The sequence below is a fragment of the Orbilia oligospora genome (genome assembly GCF_000225545.1).
Source record: "Orbilia oligospora ATCC 24927 unplaced genomic scaffold scaffold00169, whole genome shotgun sequence".
Classification (NCBI taxonomy): Eukaryota; Fungi; Ascomycota; class Orbiliomycetes; order Orbiliales; family Orbiliaceae; genus Orbilia; species Orbilia oligospora.
The window spans coordinates 328712-344391 of NW_011645726.1; the positions used below are offsets into that span (position 1 = coordinate 328712).

Genomic DNA, 15680 nt, shown 5'->3' on the forward strand with positions numbered 1-15680 from the left:
ATATGTGCAGGATCCGTTTATAAATTCCAACAAAAACAACATTTACCCGGTTTCGTGAGTATACAATCCCATTGTGTAATTGAAGCGAGCTAGCAATCTAACCAATATTATTTTATACTGTGCTGCCCTGCCTTTATGAACAAGCCTGCTGTGTGGACAAAGCATAACAACGAAGAAAATATATGCAGATGAAATATATGGATATACGAAAGCAAATATCAGATGATCCAGGTACAGTTAGCCAGCTCCCAAAAATGTGAGTAAAAGCAAATAGAGGGAAAAGGGAATAAAACGAAAAAAAAAAAAAAAAAAGAAATCAATGATGAACATGCTCCAAATATTATATGCTTGAGACTATATTACAGTGCTCTCGAAACCCTCGGTTAGATCTCCTTGACTTTCTCGGTCGCGAACGGAATCTCCCCAATAACCAACCCGTCCTCTAACTTACTAACCACGGCCCATTGTGGTAGGTAACTCTTAATCTCCTCGAGTGCCTTTATCCCCCCATCATTAGCATCACTCCACAGGCACTCCACAACCCCTACGGGCCCGGCTTTAGTGTCCTCATTTTGTTCATATTCAACGACAACGTCCCAACCCCTCCCCCACTCACGGCTCCAAAGCCTGATTTGCTGAACAGGACCTCCAAAATCTTTCCCTTCACTCTTATGCTTCACGGTCTTCCCCTTCCCGGTGGGGTCGAAGATATCAACGTTCTTGATCCATTTTCCTATATTTTTCTCAAAGTTGACCCTGCACGCTCTTGTGTTTTTGGCTCTGACCTCGAGTTTCGCGCGCTTAAGACCATCTTTTTCGCCTAAAGAGGTAGCGTTGACAGATGCCCACTTTTTGGATTCGTAACCCGGCACCACATTGGGCATTTTTCCGGGCCATGAACACCTCTGCAACCCTAGTCTTAAGGGGTCATCTTTACATACCAAGTCTGCCCCAGGAGCCCAGGCACTCGGTATATTCTCCTCCACAATGCTTTTGATATATTTATTGACCCCGACCAAGTGAACTCTGTTCTCACCCGTTCTCAGGTCTACAGTTTGTGCGAAGTAGACCTTGAGCGGGTTGTTCCAACTAAATGGGAACGCTAGGAGCAGGTACAACAAAGTCCCGACAAAGACAAAGAATAGGAATAGTGGAATATGGCGTGTCCATCGGTGCAGGAATGGTTGAAGAGGAAGTAGTATCAAGATTGTAAATACTGCGTAAAGAATATATGCTGTGATTGGATTGTTTCCATCCGCGCCGGTTTGCGCAATGGAGGTTCCCACGATCAGCGCAATTTGTGCAGTGATGATGACGGGGACGGGGATGAGAATTATCGCTTGCAATAACCATGTATATCGTGGCAAGTACCTGGACCAGTATTGTTCACCGGGATACTGTCGCGAAGCACACAGTGTCGTGGATGAGCATGATGGTTCATCGTCCTCATTGTTTTCGATGGTGGGAAGACTACTCGCTGCACCGATACTAAGAGAACCATGAGAATTGGGGCGGCGACCGATATGGCGACCACGTCCGAGATTTGAAGAGTCCCGCAAAAGGGATGTTTGTTCATTAGGAGGCTCGGATTCTTCGTCATCTGGGGAGAGTGTGTTGGTGTGATCGACAGACGGAGCAATGAGAGAGCGGTGGTCGTCATCCTCGAGTGGGTCGGCGTGGGCGATCGAGTCGTAAATATGAGACGTAGGAGGAAGAAAGAAGAGGTCGAGAAGGGAGAAAACCAAGGCGAGTGCGGTTGCCATATAGTAACTAGAAAATTAGCATGGTTATATGAGAGTAATGATAGGGAGTCTTACAAAATTGTGAAATACATCCCACCAACGTCAAGCCTATCTTCTGCTACGGCGTTTAGGACAAGGAGTAGCCACGCAATGAATGAGATCCATCCGATACTCCAGGTTCGAGCTGTCGCTGAAGGCCGCCACCAGTTTGCAATTTTAAGACTGAACCAAGACGTCACAATCCATAGAGATATTAGGCAAACCCAAATGGCCTCTTGGCTGCTATACATTATCATCGGATTGACTTTGGCAATGAGCAAAGCTGTGCCGACGACTGCAGATGTGGAGAAGAGGATGGCTACAAATGGCCTCCAGAAGCCTTTACATCCAGCCAATTCTAATTTTGGTGGCAGTGGTCCATTTGACTTTGGTGAAGAGGCAAGAAGATAGAGCTTGTCTGAGCTGGCGAGAAGATAGAAGAGCCCAAAAATGAAGAAGGGGGTGATTGTTAAGAGACATATAGACCAGATGAACGTATCGGCGATCTGGAAGATGGCGAATCCTCGGCCAAACACTATTTATAAAGCGGTTAGGGGGAGATACATTGTGCCGAATGGAATAGGTGTACTTACTGTCGAACCAGACACCGGTATGCTTGCGTCCAGAGCCTTGGACAAATGTATAACTGCCATCATGGGCCATGCCAACAAGAGAACTCAAAGATGTCTCGAACATATGCCAGAGGGAATTGATGCTTGCTGTATATCATTAGCTTTGTATCTTGCCGGGGTAAAAAATTGAAGACGTACTAAAAGCCATCGAATCCCATTGGGTGTGATATCTAGCCCTTGGTTGCCAAAACGCTAGGTCCAAACCTCGCATACCCAGTTCTCCATCAAAGATAATGTAGTCAGTTTGGCTTCGGATAAACCCTTGCTTGAAGGCATCACCGCTCAGACTGCTGCCGAACGGGTACTTTGCCCTCTTGAAGAACTTGGTGACTTCGGCATCAGTGCTACGGAAAAGAGTGGCACGTCCACCAGCACCGGCGCCTTCTAGGTTCAAGAATATACGACAATTTTTGGCAAGGGGGTGTTCTGTGAATGCCATGGCACCGTTGAGGTAGTCTTCCTCGCCATTGTTAAGGAGAAAGTACATATCCCGGCGAGGAGTGTTGTTTGGTTGGGTAAAGTAGTCGATCAGGCCGAGTACGGTGACAACGGCGACTCCATCGTCGGTTGCACCTATAAATCATTAACAAGTCGTTAGTAACTCCCAGCGTTCAATTAAAGCCGTAATATCCTTGGGTGGTCATACCGGGCGCCGTGCTGACACTATCGTAGTGAGCATTCACCAAAACATCACCGACTACACCTTCAAAATCACCACTCCCTTGAACCTTAACAATAACATTCAAACTCTCAAAATAGATTTTGACGGTGGTCCTGCCGGTGTAGAGGACATTGACATAATTGTCCTCAATAACCTCACTCTTGTTATTTCCGTTCTTCTCAATGATCTGATTAACCTTGTCCACCAAAAAGGATCTAACATGGTCATTTGCCCGAGAGTTATATGGATGGTATTTTTTTGTTATTGCAGCCAGGGTCCGCCATGTGTCTTCGAGATCAACGCCTATCGACTCCTTTAACGAGGCATTAGGCGGTGGTGTAGGCGGAACATAATGGATGATTAATAATGGTATGAACAGTGCCAGATATATTATAACCGTAAATATGGTAACAGGAAAAGGTCGGAAGTGAAGGAATGACACCTTGCAGGGGCCACAGGTGGGCATGGTCGTGGTATATTGGGGACTGGGTGTGACGTAACGGGTGAAGGAGGTCTTCAGGCTTGAGGGTCTGAGGCGCATGGGAGGCTAGGTATTAGGCGTGACGAGTCGCCGTCATCGGGAGAGAAGAGAAATACTGGACTGGACGATGTCCAAGGAGTTTAATGCCTAGTTTAGTCTTGAAGTCGGCGATGCTATCATGTATTGTCCGTCCTTTTTTCCAAGGGGTAAGTGAGATGAAAGGTTGATGATGATGTTGATGTTGATGATAACAACAACACAATTCAAAGCCCCGGGCAGGCGAGTCGGATGTGATTGGGTACCCCGCAAGATATGGCTTGGACGGCAGGCGTCGATTGGAGCGAGGTCACTTGAGCCCGACAAACATTGCATAGTTTGGTTCCCATGATCTGTTGCATTTTGCAGCTCACCCAGCGAGCTCGAGTGACTAAACAGGCCCTTACTTATCTCAAGTCTTAGACCGCTTTGTATTAGTTACAAAAGAGGTTCGTGACGATTGTATTCGTTTGCGGTGTCCTGTAAGAACGTACCGCCTAAGCTAATCTACGGCTAGTCGTATCGCGTCGGTGGGCTAGCGCTAGACTAAGTCAACTTGCAAGGCTGGTACTTACCTAGGTACATACTAGTACTAGAACTGTGGCTTTGCGCCCGGAAAATAGAAGTTGCACAGGTACGCAACCTGATAAGGCTATTTCTTCGGCTAGTCTAGTTTAACTGCATGCCAGATAGATCTATCTATACAGATCGATCTTGAAGGATCGATTTTGCAAATAGTACCTCTTGTCTCATCTTATGAAAGAACTAGGGGCGTCTCGGCTATGGCTAAACCAACAGGCATTAAGCCCCAACTAACTCGATCAAATCAATTGAGAATTGAAGTGTTGAATATTGTAAGTCTTGTTCGCGATCGAGACATATCAGTCTCGTAACCTGGGACATATCTTCAGTTTAAACGTTAGTTTGCTTGCGATCTCATCGGGTATTATACTTATAGATGGCTCCGGATCGGCCCGGCCTTCAATTCAAAAACCCCCCAAGATATGAACATCCGCGTGGTAGATATGGACGATGACCATTGGTCAATTTATAATTATACTTAGTTTATAATATGTCAAATTTTCATAGGCTGTATTCAAAGCTAATTAGCTAAGGCTTCCATAGACATGGGATTTGAAATCTAGCACCTTTCAAAATGGGAAATCTTTGCCGTGTTCCGACAAGCTAAGCCCTTGGAAATACGTACATCGCCAGCGCTTTGGTTTTCAAAGTTATATTTTTCATGCTCGGCGGCCCGTCCATACATCGCCAGCGCTTTTACTGGCCAAGTGGGAATACGAAGACGGCAACTTTACCGAGACATATATAGGCTTACGCCGACGTTACAATATATAGTAAATATCCAAAGCCCTGGCGCTAGTCTCGGCGCGCGCTGCCCATTGGCGGGCTGCAGGTACTGTGCCGTACGCGCGCAGGCGGGGCAAATCCGATAGGTTTTTTCGACGCAAAAGTCGTAACTATGTCACTCGGAATATCAAAATACCATGACATGTGTGCGCAGAGATACAGGATCGCCAAGGTTGGTCGTTTCCCCAACTGAGCTCAATCGGTGCAATCTGACAATCTTGGGGCCTATATTTTTTTGGGTGGGTCTGAGTACGAGGCAAGCATATAGGGTAAATTCAACCTCGTAGTAGCTGCTTTTGCGCAAAACCTCGTAAACATGCCTGCTTCAAGCTTTTACAGTCGGAAATATGATTCTACAACGATTGAGAGCTGTATCTATTTTGCGCGCTCAGCGGGGTCGATATAGAATGTTGGATCGATCGGAATAGGTATATAAAGCCATCAAAATCTCCTCCATGAGAAATTATTACCAGCATCAAACAGTCAATTCACACTCACAAGCCTCCAAAGTCTTATCAAAATTGAACAGTATTCTCAATACTACTTTCATCTACCTTTATCACAATCCGCAATACCCTCTTAAAAACTACCCTCACCACTACTTTTACCATAATCAAAATGAAGTTCTCCACCATCTTTGCTGTTGCCTCGGCCATCGCCATCAACACCGTCACCGCTGCACCAGCTCCAGTCGCTGAAGCCATCGCGAACCCTGTTAAAGATTTGGAAGAGAGAGCCAACAACGGAGCCAATTGCAAGTACAGCGCATACTGGACTCACAACGAGTTCAAGGTTATTACCTGGGGACCATGGGCCCAAGATGGCAGCTATGGCCGAGGTCTTTTGGATAACCTCCGTGGTCAATGCGGTGTTATCACCAATTGGGAGTACCGCCATCGCTCCGATGGTGCCGGAATCGCCACCTTCAAAACCATCACTATCAATTCGCCAAAGTGCGCTAAGGATGCTATCTGGTTGGCTAGCGGCCCAACCAACGTTGTGCTGACCTGCACACTTAATTAATTGCATGCATGGGTGCACCTGTGTTGGGGGACGAGGCTTGGGGGATTTAACTTGGTTTCGGAATGCTTTGGCCTGCCAGAGTTGGGATTATTTGGCTTTGATTTTGTTTGAGCAGATGTTTTGTTCGGTTTTGGTAAACCTTGTATACATTTATGGTATAATAACGCTCTTTAGCTCTGCTTCAAAAAACACTGGTATTTAATTGCGAGATAGCATTCATTCAAAGTTTTGTACGCTAGAATTATAGTAGCATATATTTAACGGAATAGAATAGCACAGAAGTTTCAAACTCGTTCGCTACTTTTGTACCAACCTTATTTTTGAGCCTAGTTTCGTACTCAAAACTAAATAGTCGAAGGATCAGCTATTGCATTGAGCCTTCGCCCACTATTAATAACTTTATAATGCGTTGTTTTTGTTGCAAATTTTGGCCCTCGTTATTGTGTGAGCGGGCAGCGCAGCCATAGATCCTTTTTGCGAGGACCGTCGACTGTGCCTCTGTATTCCTGCATGAACATTACCTACCCCGCAGATGATAGTAGGTATTCAAGTATCTAATCACGAGGGAAACTTTTCCCTGGCTACCCACTATGGCAACCCTCTCTCATATATAATGTCGTCCGAGGTTTATAGACCTTATCCTTTAATACAACTCTTTAATTGTTTTTTTGAGACCGAGAATTTCAGCTTGGGCGTGGCTGAGAGTGGCCAGACCAGGAAAATATCGACGCATATCGATTTCACCAAACCCAGAGACTGAATTGATATAGTGCTGGGATCTTATTTATTACCCATTTAATATCCATGGTATAACTACTCGGGGCTCTAAGTTTTGGCACAATGTCATCATCTACACCCCACGATAGCCAGGATTATACCGTAGGATTAGTTTGCGCTCTTCCTCTCGAATTAGCAGCAGTAAAGGGAGTTCTAGACGCAAGCTACGGAAAACCAAAAAAACAAGATCCAAGCGACAAAAACACATACGAACTCGGACGAATTGGAGAACACAATGTGGTCATTGCTTGTCTTCCAAAAGGCGTTTATGGCACGACTTCCGCAGCCACAGTCGCAACCCGCATGCTGTCAAGTTTCAAATCTATTAGATTTGGATTAATGGTTGGCATCGGAGGCGGCGTACCAAGTGATGATCACGATATTAGGCTTGGTGATGTGGTCGTTAGTAGTCCTGGAAAGACCGCAGGAGGGGTTATTCAGTATGACTTTGGAAAATCGACTGCGGGTGGTGGGTTTGAGCGTATTGGCTCGCTGAATAAACCACCTGATGTTCTGTTGACGGCGATTGCTGACTTGGAGGCCGAACATGAAATGACGGGAACAATAATTCCTCAAATACTCGAGGAAATGGTGGCGAAGTATCCAAAGATGAAGGATGGATATTCACACCAAGGCCCAGAAAATGACCGGTTATTCCGGGCGGACTACATCCATGATAGCGACGCCAGCGGTGGATGCGAGTCTTGTGACTCTGACCGGGTTGAAAGAAGACCTGCTAGGAGTGATAGAGACCCTATCATTCACTACGGCCTCATAGCATCCGGAAATCAAGTTGTCAAAGACGGTGTTAAAAGAGAACAACTGAGAAAGGACCTCGATGTCATTTGTTTTGAGATGGAAGCGGCGGGTCTTATGGACAATTTTCCTTGCCTTGTCATACGTGGAATCTGTGATTACGCCGATTCTCATAAAAATAAAGGGTGGCAGAGGTATGCAGCGGCTGTAGCGGCAGCGTATGCGAAAGAACTGCTGTCCATTATACCACAGGAGGAAGTGGTTAGTATCAGGACCGCGCTGGAGACGACGAATCAACTTGTTAAGGAAGCCTGTTAGTCTAATTTTTACCATTAGATCTAAATATAAGTCGTTGTAACTAACTTCTATTGCGATAGTTGATCGGGTTGATGATACTATTACTCGTATTTCCGTCGAGTCATCCCACAAGGATATCGCGGATTGGCTCTTGCTGAAGGGTTATGACTCTAAGTATAAGAGCGCAATAGAGAAGCATATAAAAGGCACTGGGAAATGGTTTATTGATGATGTCGAGGATTGGCTTAAAGATCCACAAAGCGAATCTGTCTTTTGGTGCCGCGGAATTCGTAAGCTACTCTCTCGCCTTCTAGAATATGGATCATCTTAAATTAATCATAGTATCAAATTTAAATTGGCAGCTGGAGCTGGGAAAACGATTCTAACGTAATGCATCATATCGGCACCCGAATTGAATACTACTAATGGACTTTATAAGACAGATCCGTCACCATTCAACATATCCAAGACCAGGCGAAAACACATGGATTCGACGGCGTGGCGTATGTGTATTTCGACCAGAAGGACCAAGACATGCAGACCACAAAAATTGCTCTTGCCAGCATTCTCGGCCAGCTAGCCTACCAGATTCCTGGATTCTGGCCTCCCCTTGAAAAACTATTTCGCCAATGTAGGAATGGAAAAGAAACGCCGTTACTCGATGCACTTCTGGATATCCTAATTAGCAGCCCAGCAAAAGTGTTCCTAGTTTTTGATGCTGTCGACGAAGCATCCCCTGCCACTCAAAAGGAATTCCTGCGATACCTCTACGATCTTTCTTGTGGCCCACGACGCTTATTCTTTTCCTCGCGGCCAAATATTAGCGCTAGCTTCATTCCTCGTGGAGTCTTCTGTAAGAAGATTGAGGCTCAGAGGGCTGATATAGAGGCGTTTGTCAGGGTGAAATTAAAGGAATCGAGTTGGATTCAAGATATTCTGTCAAATGAATCCGATGAATTCAAGGAGCGTATCATACAACAACTCGTCTCTCGAGCAAATGGCATGTGAGTTTAGATCTCGTCGTGAGGATGCGATCTACCAATTACTGACATAGATATTCTGAAGGTTCCTGGTTGTAGAGTTCTTGGTAACTTTATGCGAAGGCTCAACATGTCCCGACGATATTTCACACCACGCCGAAACTATGCCTAGCGACCCGAATTGTGTCTATGATCGGACTTGGACTGTCATATATGCACAGTCAAAAGAACGCGTCGTCTTGGCTAGTAAAGTGCTCTCCTGGGTGTGCCTTGCAAAACGAAACCTCTCTGTCCAAGAACTTAGGGAAGCAGTTGCGATCGAGGTCGGCTCTCGAGAGTTGAACCGCGGCAGACTTTCCCCAGACTCATTATTGATTGATGTCTGCAAAGGCTTAATCATTCTCGACGAACACGATCAAATTATTCGTCTAGCCCACGCTACAGTCCAAGACTTCCTTACCGAGAAAATCGACTGTAAAGAGCAATCTCTCAAGATAACATTATCTTGTCTTACATACCTCTCATACGACCTCTTCGCCGGCCGTGAACGCCACAAGCAGCGGGCAATACAAGAGTCTCTCCGAGAAAACAACTTTCTACGTTATGCTGTCCCGTATTTTCTCGACCACACCCGAGAATTCAGGGAAGAAACCACCCTAGTACGCCCACTTATGACGTTTGCACACCATAACGGACTGCGCAGGTTTTTCTTCCAGACTTGCCAAAAGCTCGGTGTCTTTTGGGGTTTAACAAGCTACTCGGATTTCGAAATAGACAACCCCTTGAGTTTCATCACTCTAACAAACAATAGGGGTGCAGCCAACGACATCGTCCGTCACATCTCTCTAGATGAACTCAATGATATGGGTGAAAAGGGCCAGTTCCCCTTATTTCTAGCCTCAAAATACGGGAACGAAGATATCGTTTCCCAATTGTTGGATAAAGGCGCAGATGTCGAAGACGAAGGCGATGATGGAAGTACAGCCTTGCACTATGCAACCGGACACGAACCCACTATGAGGGTACTCATTCGAAAAGGTGCCGATGTCGACAAACCAGATCACGCTGGATTTACGGCTTTGTCATATGCTGCAAAACTAGGCGCAGAGGGTATAGTCAAATTACTGCTATCCGAAGGCGCAGACGCAGAGTTTAAGGATAACGACGGACAGACGCCACTATCTTTAGCTGCAAAAGAAGGGTACGAAGTAGTAGCGAGGCACTTGCTTACTAACGGAGCTGATATAAACTCTAAAGATGCTGTTGGGAGGACACCATTAACATGGGCTGCGTGTAATGGTCATAAAACAGTTGTCAAAGTTCTAGTGCTAGAACGTCTCGGTGTAGAGTTAAACGTCAAGGACTGGTATGGACGTACACCACTATCATTGGCGGCAGAGAATGGCCATGATAAAGTGGTTAAGTTCCTGCTAGCGAATGGTGCGGACCCACATGTGGGAGATGTCGGTGGAAGAACACCACTATGGTATGCGGCAGGAGGTACCACGGTATCAAAGCAAGAAAGCGACACAAGATCTAGAGCCCAAACGAGGGTTCGAATTATTAATCTACTACTTGAGCGGGGAGCTGATATCAAAGCAAATACTGGATCCGGGTTGGCGGCACTCCACCAGGCAGCGAAGGGTGGACAAGCAGCGGTAGTGAAACTCTTACTCGAGAAAGGCGAGTATATCAACCTAAAGGATGAAAGATATGGCCGAACCCCACTTATGTGGGCTGTATCGGATAAAAAGGGGAGGAAACTGGTGGAGCTATTACTAGAGGAAGGCGCAGATATCAACTTACCGGACGACAAATTTGGCCGAACAACGTTGATGTGGGCAGTGGTTGAAAGGAACGTTGAAGCAGTGAAACTGCTAATCGTTATTGAAGGCATCAATCTCCTACCATCCGACTTCTGGTCCCAAACGCCACTATCACTGGCTGAAAACTTTGAGAGCGTTAATCCTGAAGATATTTCAGCAAATTCCGAAATCATTGAAATACTGCTTGCAGCTTATCAGCAGCGAGGCCAGGCTGTTCAGCGGAGAGATCGAGACAAAAATTCCGGAATCCGGACGACGGCTGATTCCATACGGATAAAATGTGAAGCTTGCCAGTCGCCTATAAGGCAACCCGCGATATACTATCATTGTGGCGTATGCCAGTATGGGAAGTTCGACATATGTGATAGTTGCGTTGGGAAACATAATTCATGTCTTGATTCAACACATAGCCTATGTCGTCGTAAGCGTACGACTACAGGTAGTGAATCGCTGGATTGAGGATTATTTCGGGCAAGTCAGGGCGTTTATAGAATATATCAGAAACTACCCCTTAACTGTTTTTAGAGGGTGATTGGGGTGATCGAGCTACGTGCTATGATTCCTGGAAATGAAGATTAATGAGAATACTACATATTCGAATATTCATGTATTGCGGCGGCTCGCCTCAGTGTGAGAAGTATATATAATATTAATCCCGCCAGATTTTGGTCGGGAAATGCGGTAGTGAAACGTATACAAGGTATCTATATAGCTTCTAGACAATACTCTGAACGCGCCGCGAGTTGGGAAATTAATGTAAAGCTCCTACATATGTTGTAAAAATATTGATATCATTGGCCTCTTTCCTAGGGTGTCGCTGAGAACCCTGAAAAACGCGGCCTCTAGAGGTAGGGACACTTCCAGGCGCCAGATTATGTAGCCATTGTCGCAGTGACTCAATATCCCAAAGTAAACCCCTCTCCGCAAGTTCGTTTAGATGCCGATGCTGGTCGGGGTCCTTCACTTTACGGCGCGTGCCCTGTACACAATCAGAAAGAGCTCTTGGTCCAGCCATACTCATCTGGGCGTGGGTTGAGTATAGGTGCACGATATCTTGTAATGTCTCATTACTCTGGACAACAGTACCGTTGAGCCTCAGGAGCGTTCTGATCTGGTGATTTATGGCGAACTTGCCCTCTTTACTGATATGCTGAATTGCCTCTTTTTTGAGTTTGGTAAATTTGTAGGTAAGATCTGCTAGAGTGTCGTCGTATTCGACTTGGTCCGCCTTACCTAGGAGGATACGAAAGGGTCGCGGCTGTTTGTTCTCCCGAATAAAATGTGTAATTTCGTCGAAGACGGCATTTGTTCCTTTGGAACGTATCTGATCGAATGGGACGACGAAGATTATGACATTCATCAGCCCGCGGAAGAGTCGAGCCATTTTTCTGATTTCTGGGTTTACGTCATCTGAGCCAGGACAGTCGCAGAAGACTGTTGCTAGCCCTGGTGGCGTGTACGACTGCATTTCAGTAGTTCGGGAGCTCGCTGTGAGCCCTGGATTGAAGGTATCTCGGGACGCAGCAGTGAGTGTAGTCAGTAATGTGCTTTTACCAACCCCGGTTGTACCCTCGACGCTAATATAGAGCTGGCTGATTGCGCTCCTGCGCAATTTTCCTATTTTCGCCACATCGAAAAGCCATTTCGACCAGGATATGGTTGCTATTGGATAGTGCTTACTGCGGTAAATCTTATCAGCTTCCCACTGCTGGTTTCTCTTTTGGCTTCGTGGCATATTCCTCAGTCCGTCATCGAGTCGTTTCCGCCACTTTTCTTGAGTATCACGGTCGCCCGAGTTTTGATAATCTGGCTCTAACAAGTCCGTGATCGTAAATTCTGGACTGGTTGGCTCTGATACTTGAAGTTTGAGTGTTTGGATAGATACTTGAAGCATTTTGTCAAATCCTTCTTGAACTTGGACAGTATGATTTGTTAAGTATTCGACCACCAATCCTATCCAATTTAAAGCAAGCAAGCCAGTATAGATCCCGAAGAAGTAGCTAAGATATGTCCAACCACTAGCAGCTAAAACAGATCGTCCGACTGTGATAGTCCCCGATGTGATAGCCGATACGACCAAATTGTTGAACTTGATGCAGAAGTCTATAGGTGGGTCGAGTTGCGTGAGGATTACTGTATGACAGAAGCGCATGATCAAGATCACTCGACCAGATTGAACACTAGCCCGGTCAATGCGATCTTCTGAGTCAACCTCGCGACTATATAATTCTCGACCGAAGGATTCCAATGTCTCTACGAAAGTGATTCTTTTAGAGCATGAAACGACCTTGGAAAACACTCCCGTGCTCTCCCAACCCTTTCCTTGAGGCTTTCCTCCAAGAATTGTCGAGAAGAAGCCCATAGGCAGTTTGTTTTGTTCTTGAAACGCTTGTATAACTTTGTCTAGGAAGTCTTGTAGTTCATCGACGCAAGGTTCAGATTTCAGTGCCGTTATTCCAGAGGGATTTTCAATTTTCAAGGGAACTGTTTCATTCGAAGAATTCCAAATACTCTCAACTATTTTGGAGGCGTTGGCAAAGTTCTTCTTGATGAGGCTGGGAGTTGCATTAGCTACGAGGGAGTCCACTACTTCGGCTGTGGCTCTTGCATCTTCGGTAAGAACCCCGGCCTGTAGAAGGGCTTCCTGATTTTGACTCCCGTTCCGCTTTAGATTTTGAACTTTGGCTATTTGATTTGCAAAAGCAATTATCATAGCGTTGCGGATGGATTCATAGGTTGTTTGAAAGTGGGTGGCGTTCAGCTGTGGCCTTTGTAACCTTGATACTTCGAGCGGCAGAACTCGACCAAACGAATCGTGTAGTTGTAGGGTACGCTCTATAGCATCCGCCATGTCGAACAAAGCTTCTCCGGGCGTGTTGGGAAGCATGCTATAAGTGATTTCAAGGGTGGTCTTGTGGACGTAACTTATTAATTAATCATCGCTATGGAACATGTTACAATTCTATGAGGATCAAATACCTGGCTGGCATCGATAGTACTTTTCCCAAACTTCTTCTCTGACTTGTAAATTTCACTGTTTCTCCATTTCGGGCCGATCTCGAAAGAAACATTCTTTGTACAGAATTGAAGTAGATCTGGACTAATAGGACATGATATGACGACTTTGGTGGGATAAACGACCCCTTTACAGCCTTTGATAATCTCAGGCAATGGTAGAAGGTCTCTACAGAATTTTGTTGAGGTTAGGGTAGTTGAAAGGTCAGTTGATATATCTGGAAGTTCTTTTCGGTCCGTTAATGTCTTATCAAGACATCGGTTATAATGCTCCATCGAATGAAATCTTAAATCAACCTTCGGAGTTTGCGGTATTTGTCGAGACGTAATAATAGCATAACATTGGATAATGCCAGTACTGTCTCCTTCAACAGGGTCGATCAAGTATATGACGCCGTAGTGAGCGAACGGCTGTCTGGCCTCTGCCCAGGATTGAAAGAGTTTGAGTAGGATCCCAAAAAAGACTTTAGCATCGGGCCAAATTGTTAGAACTTTATGGGTGGCATCCATCACCTCCTTGGCTTTTTGAGAGGCCTGGTTTAATATGAAGGGTACAATATCGTCACGGTTAATGATGTGGTGGAAGTTTTTTGTAAAACATTTTGGGGGAGTGGCGGTAGTGCCAAATGGCTCGAGAACCATCATGGATGGTGCGCCAAATGTTATAACAGAGATTCTAGGCGATAAGTTTATCTCATATTCTTCTTGAGAATCGCTATCTGACGTTACTTTAGTATTCCAAACATTTCTCACGGAACTTATATCACTATCTTCAGTGATAGCGTGATAAGCGGCAATAGTCGCTACAGCTCCCCTGTGGGAAAAACTAGATTAGCTATGCGAGGTTCTAACAAGGTATTTTCATGCGCAATTGTTATGATTGAGCATACCCAAGACTATGACCGCATATCACCACCTTGTATCTCTTAGCCAGCTGTCTGATTAATTCCGAATAATATTTCGCGCGGAGCAAAAACCCCGAATGAAATTTAGATGCTAAAGCAGGCGTTGAAGATTGCCGCACATCAATATCCGTCCAAGCATCTGTGGTGCTATAGCTACCACGAAAGCCTAAGTAAAGCACCTGAAGCCGAACAGACCAGGCAATTAATGGTGCCGAGTCTGGATCTACCTTATCAAGATCACCAGGCCCGCTTATAGTAGAAGATAGCGACCACACGTCGGAAATAATGTCATTTTTCTTGACGAATTGATATTTTGGGTTCTTTTGTAGTATATTGCTTAATTCGCTTGGCGTTTCGTAACATAGGAGACTAACTGCTGAAGCTCCGATGAAAGTCAGTCTCTTGAACGCAGCGTCGGACGAGGAATCCAGATCGCCTCCAAAATCGATATAGTCAATCGGAAAGTCGCTTGAAGAAGACATTACAGGATTCTCAGCAGATTAGATGAACTGAAAAAATTGTTGGGCGAAGGTGCTCTTTTATGAATGAGGGGTAAGCTTAAGATGGCCTTATATCTCATGCTATTTCTATGAGCCTTGTGGCTTCGGGCTGAACTGGTCCTAAGTTCTCTGGCACAGTGTGTTGTGGGTTCGATTTGATGTTTTAACGCCAAGACATTCCTAATTGGTATCGATCTTTGTCGGACGCAATGCTTGGCGTAATTGGCCATATGGATTTATTCCTGTCTCTCAAATCAAATCGACATTGAAAACGTTCACCATGCCTCGCGACATTCTTTAAACGAATATATTGAGGACAAACGAATTATATGTGACTAGATTATATTTGCATCGATAGGCGTGTCTCAATCGACCGAATTGAAAGAGTTATATATCCATGTTCCTGTAGTATATTGAATGAGGTGCCCCTCCGAACAATTGGAAGACGAACAACATGGACGTCACATGGGATACTATTAAATTCCGAAACAACAGGTTGAGATAATATATTCCTAGGTCCAACCACGGGGGAGCGATATCTGTCGATAGCCTTTTTTCTGATCTCTGCCCTAATTTCTTGGCATTTCATCCGATCGTGGACTTGTGGGGTAAGCATCAATGATAAAGTATGATTTCATCGAA

General features: G+C 45.3%; 4 protein-coding genes across 4 annotated transcripts; 2 read left to right on the forward strand and 2 right to left on the reverse strand.

Annotated features, from left to right (window-relative positions):
* Window positions 1-383: 383 nt before the first annotated feature.
* Window positions 384-3540, reverse strand: AOL_s00169g90 (uncharacterized protein; the record flags this gene model as incomplete). Its single annotated transcript, XM_011127447.1, has 5 exons — window positions 384-1770; window positions 1818-2316; window positions 2375-2500; window positions 2552-2986; window positions 3060-3540. The coding sequence occupies 5 exons, from the start codon at window positions 3538-3540 to the stop codon at window positions 384-386; spliced, it is 2928 nt and encodes a 975-aa protein (XP_011125749.1).
* Window positions 3541-5577: 2037 nt separating this feature from the next.
* AOL_s00169g91 (uncharacterized protein) lies at window positions 5578-5982 on the forward strand (the record flags this gene model as incomplete). The annotated part of the gene is made up of 1 exon (XM_011127448.1): window positions 5578-5982. One exon carries the CDS (start codon window positions 5578-5580, stop codon window positions 5980-5982), a length of 405 nt encoding a protein of 134 aa, XP_011125750.1.
* Window positions 5983-6822: 840 nt separating this feature from the next.
* AOL_s00169g92 (uncharacterized protein) lies at window positions 6823-11077 on the forward strand (the record flags this gene model as incomplete). The annotated part of the gene is made up of 4 exons (XM_011127449.1): window positions 6823-7828; window positions 7893-8102; window positions 8252-8816; window positions 8878-11077. 4 exons carry the CDS (start codon window positions 6823-6825, stop codon window positions 11075-11077), a joined length of 3981 nt encoding a protein of 1326 aa, XP_011125751.1.
* Window positions 11078-11369: 292 nt separating this feature from the next.
* AOL_s00169g93 (uncharacterized protein) lies at window positions 11370-15020 on the reverse strand (the record flags this gene model as incomplete). The annotated part of the gene is made up of 3 exons (XM_011127450.1): window positions 11370-13529; window positions 13598-14447; window positions 14524-15020. 3 exons carry the CDS (start codon window positions 15018-15020, stop codon window positions 11370-11372), a joined length of 3507 nt encoding a protein of 1168 aa, XP_011125752.1.
* Window positions 15021-15680: the final 660 nt, after the last annotated feature.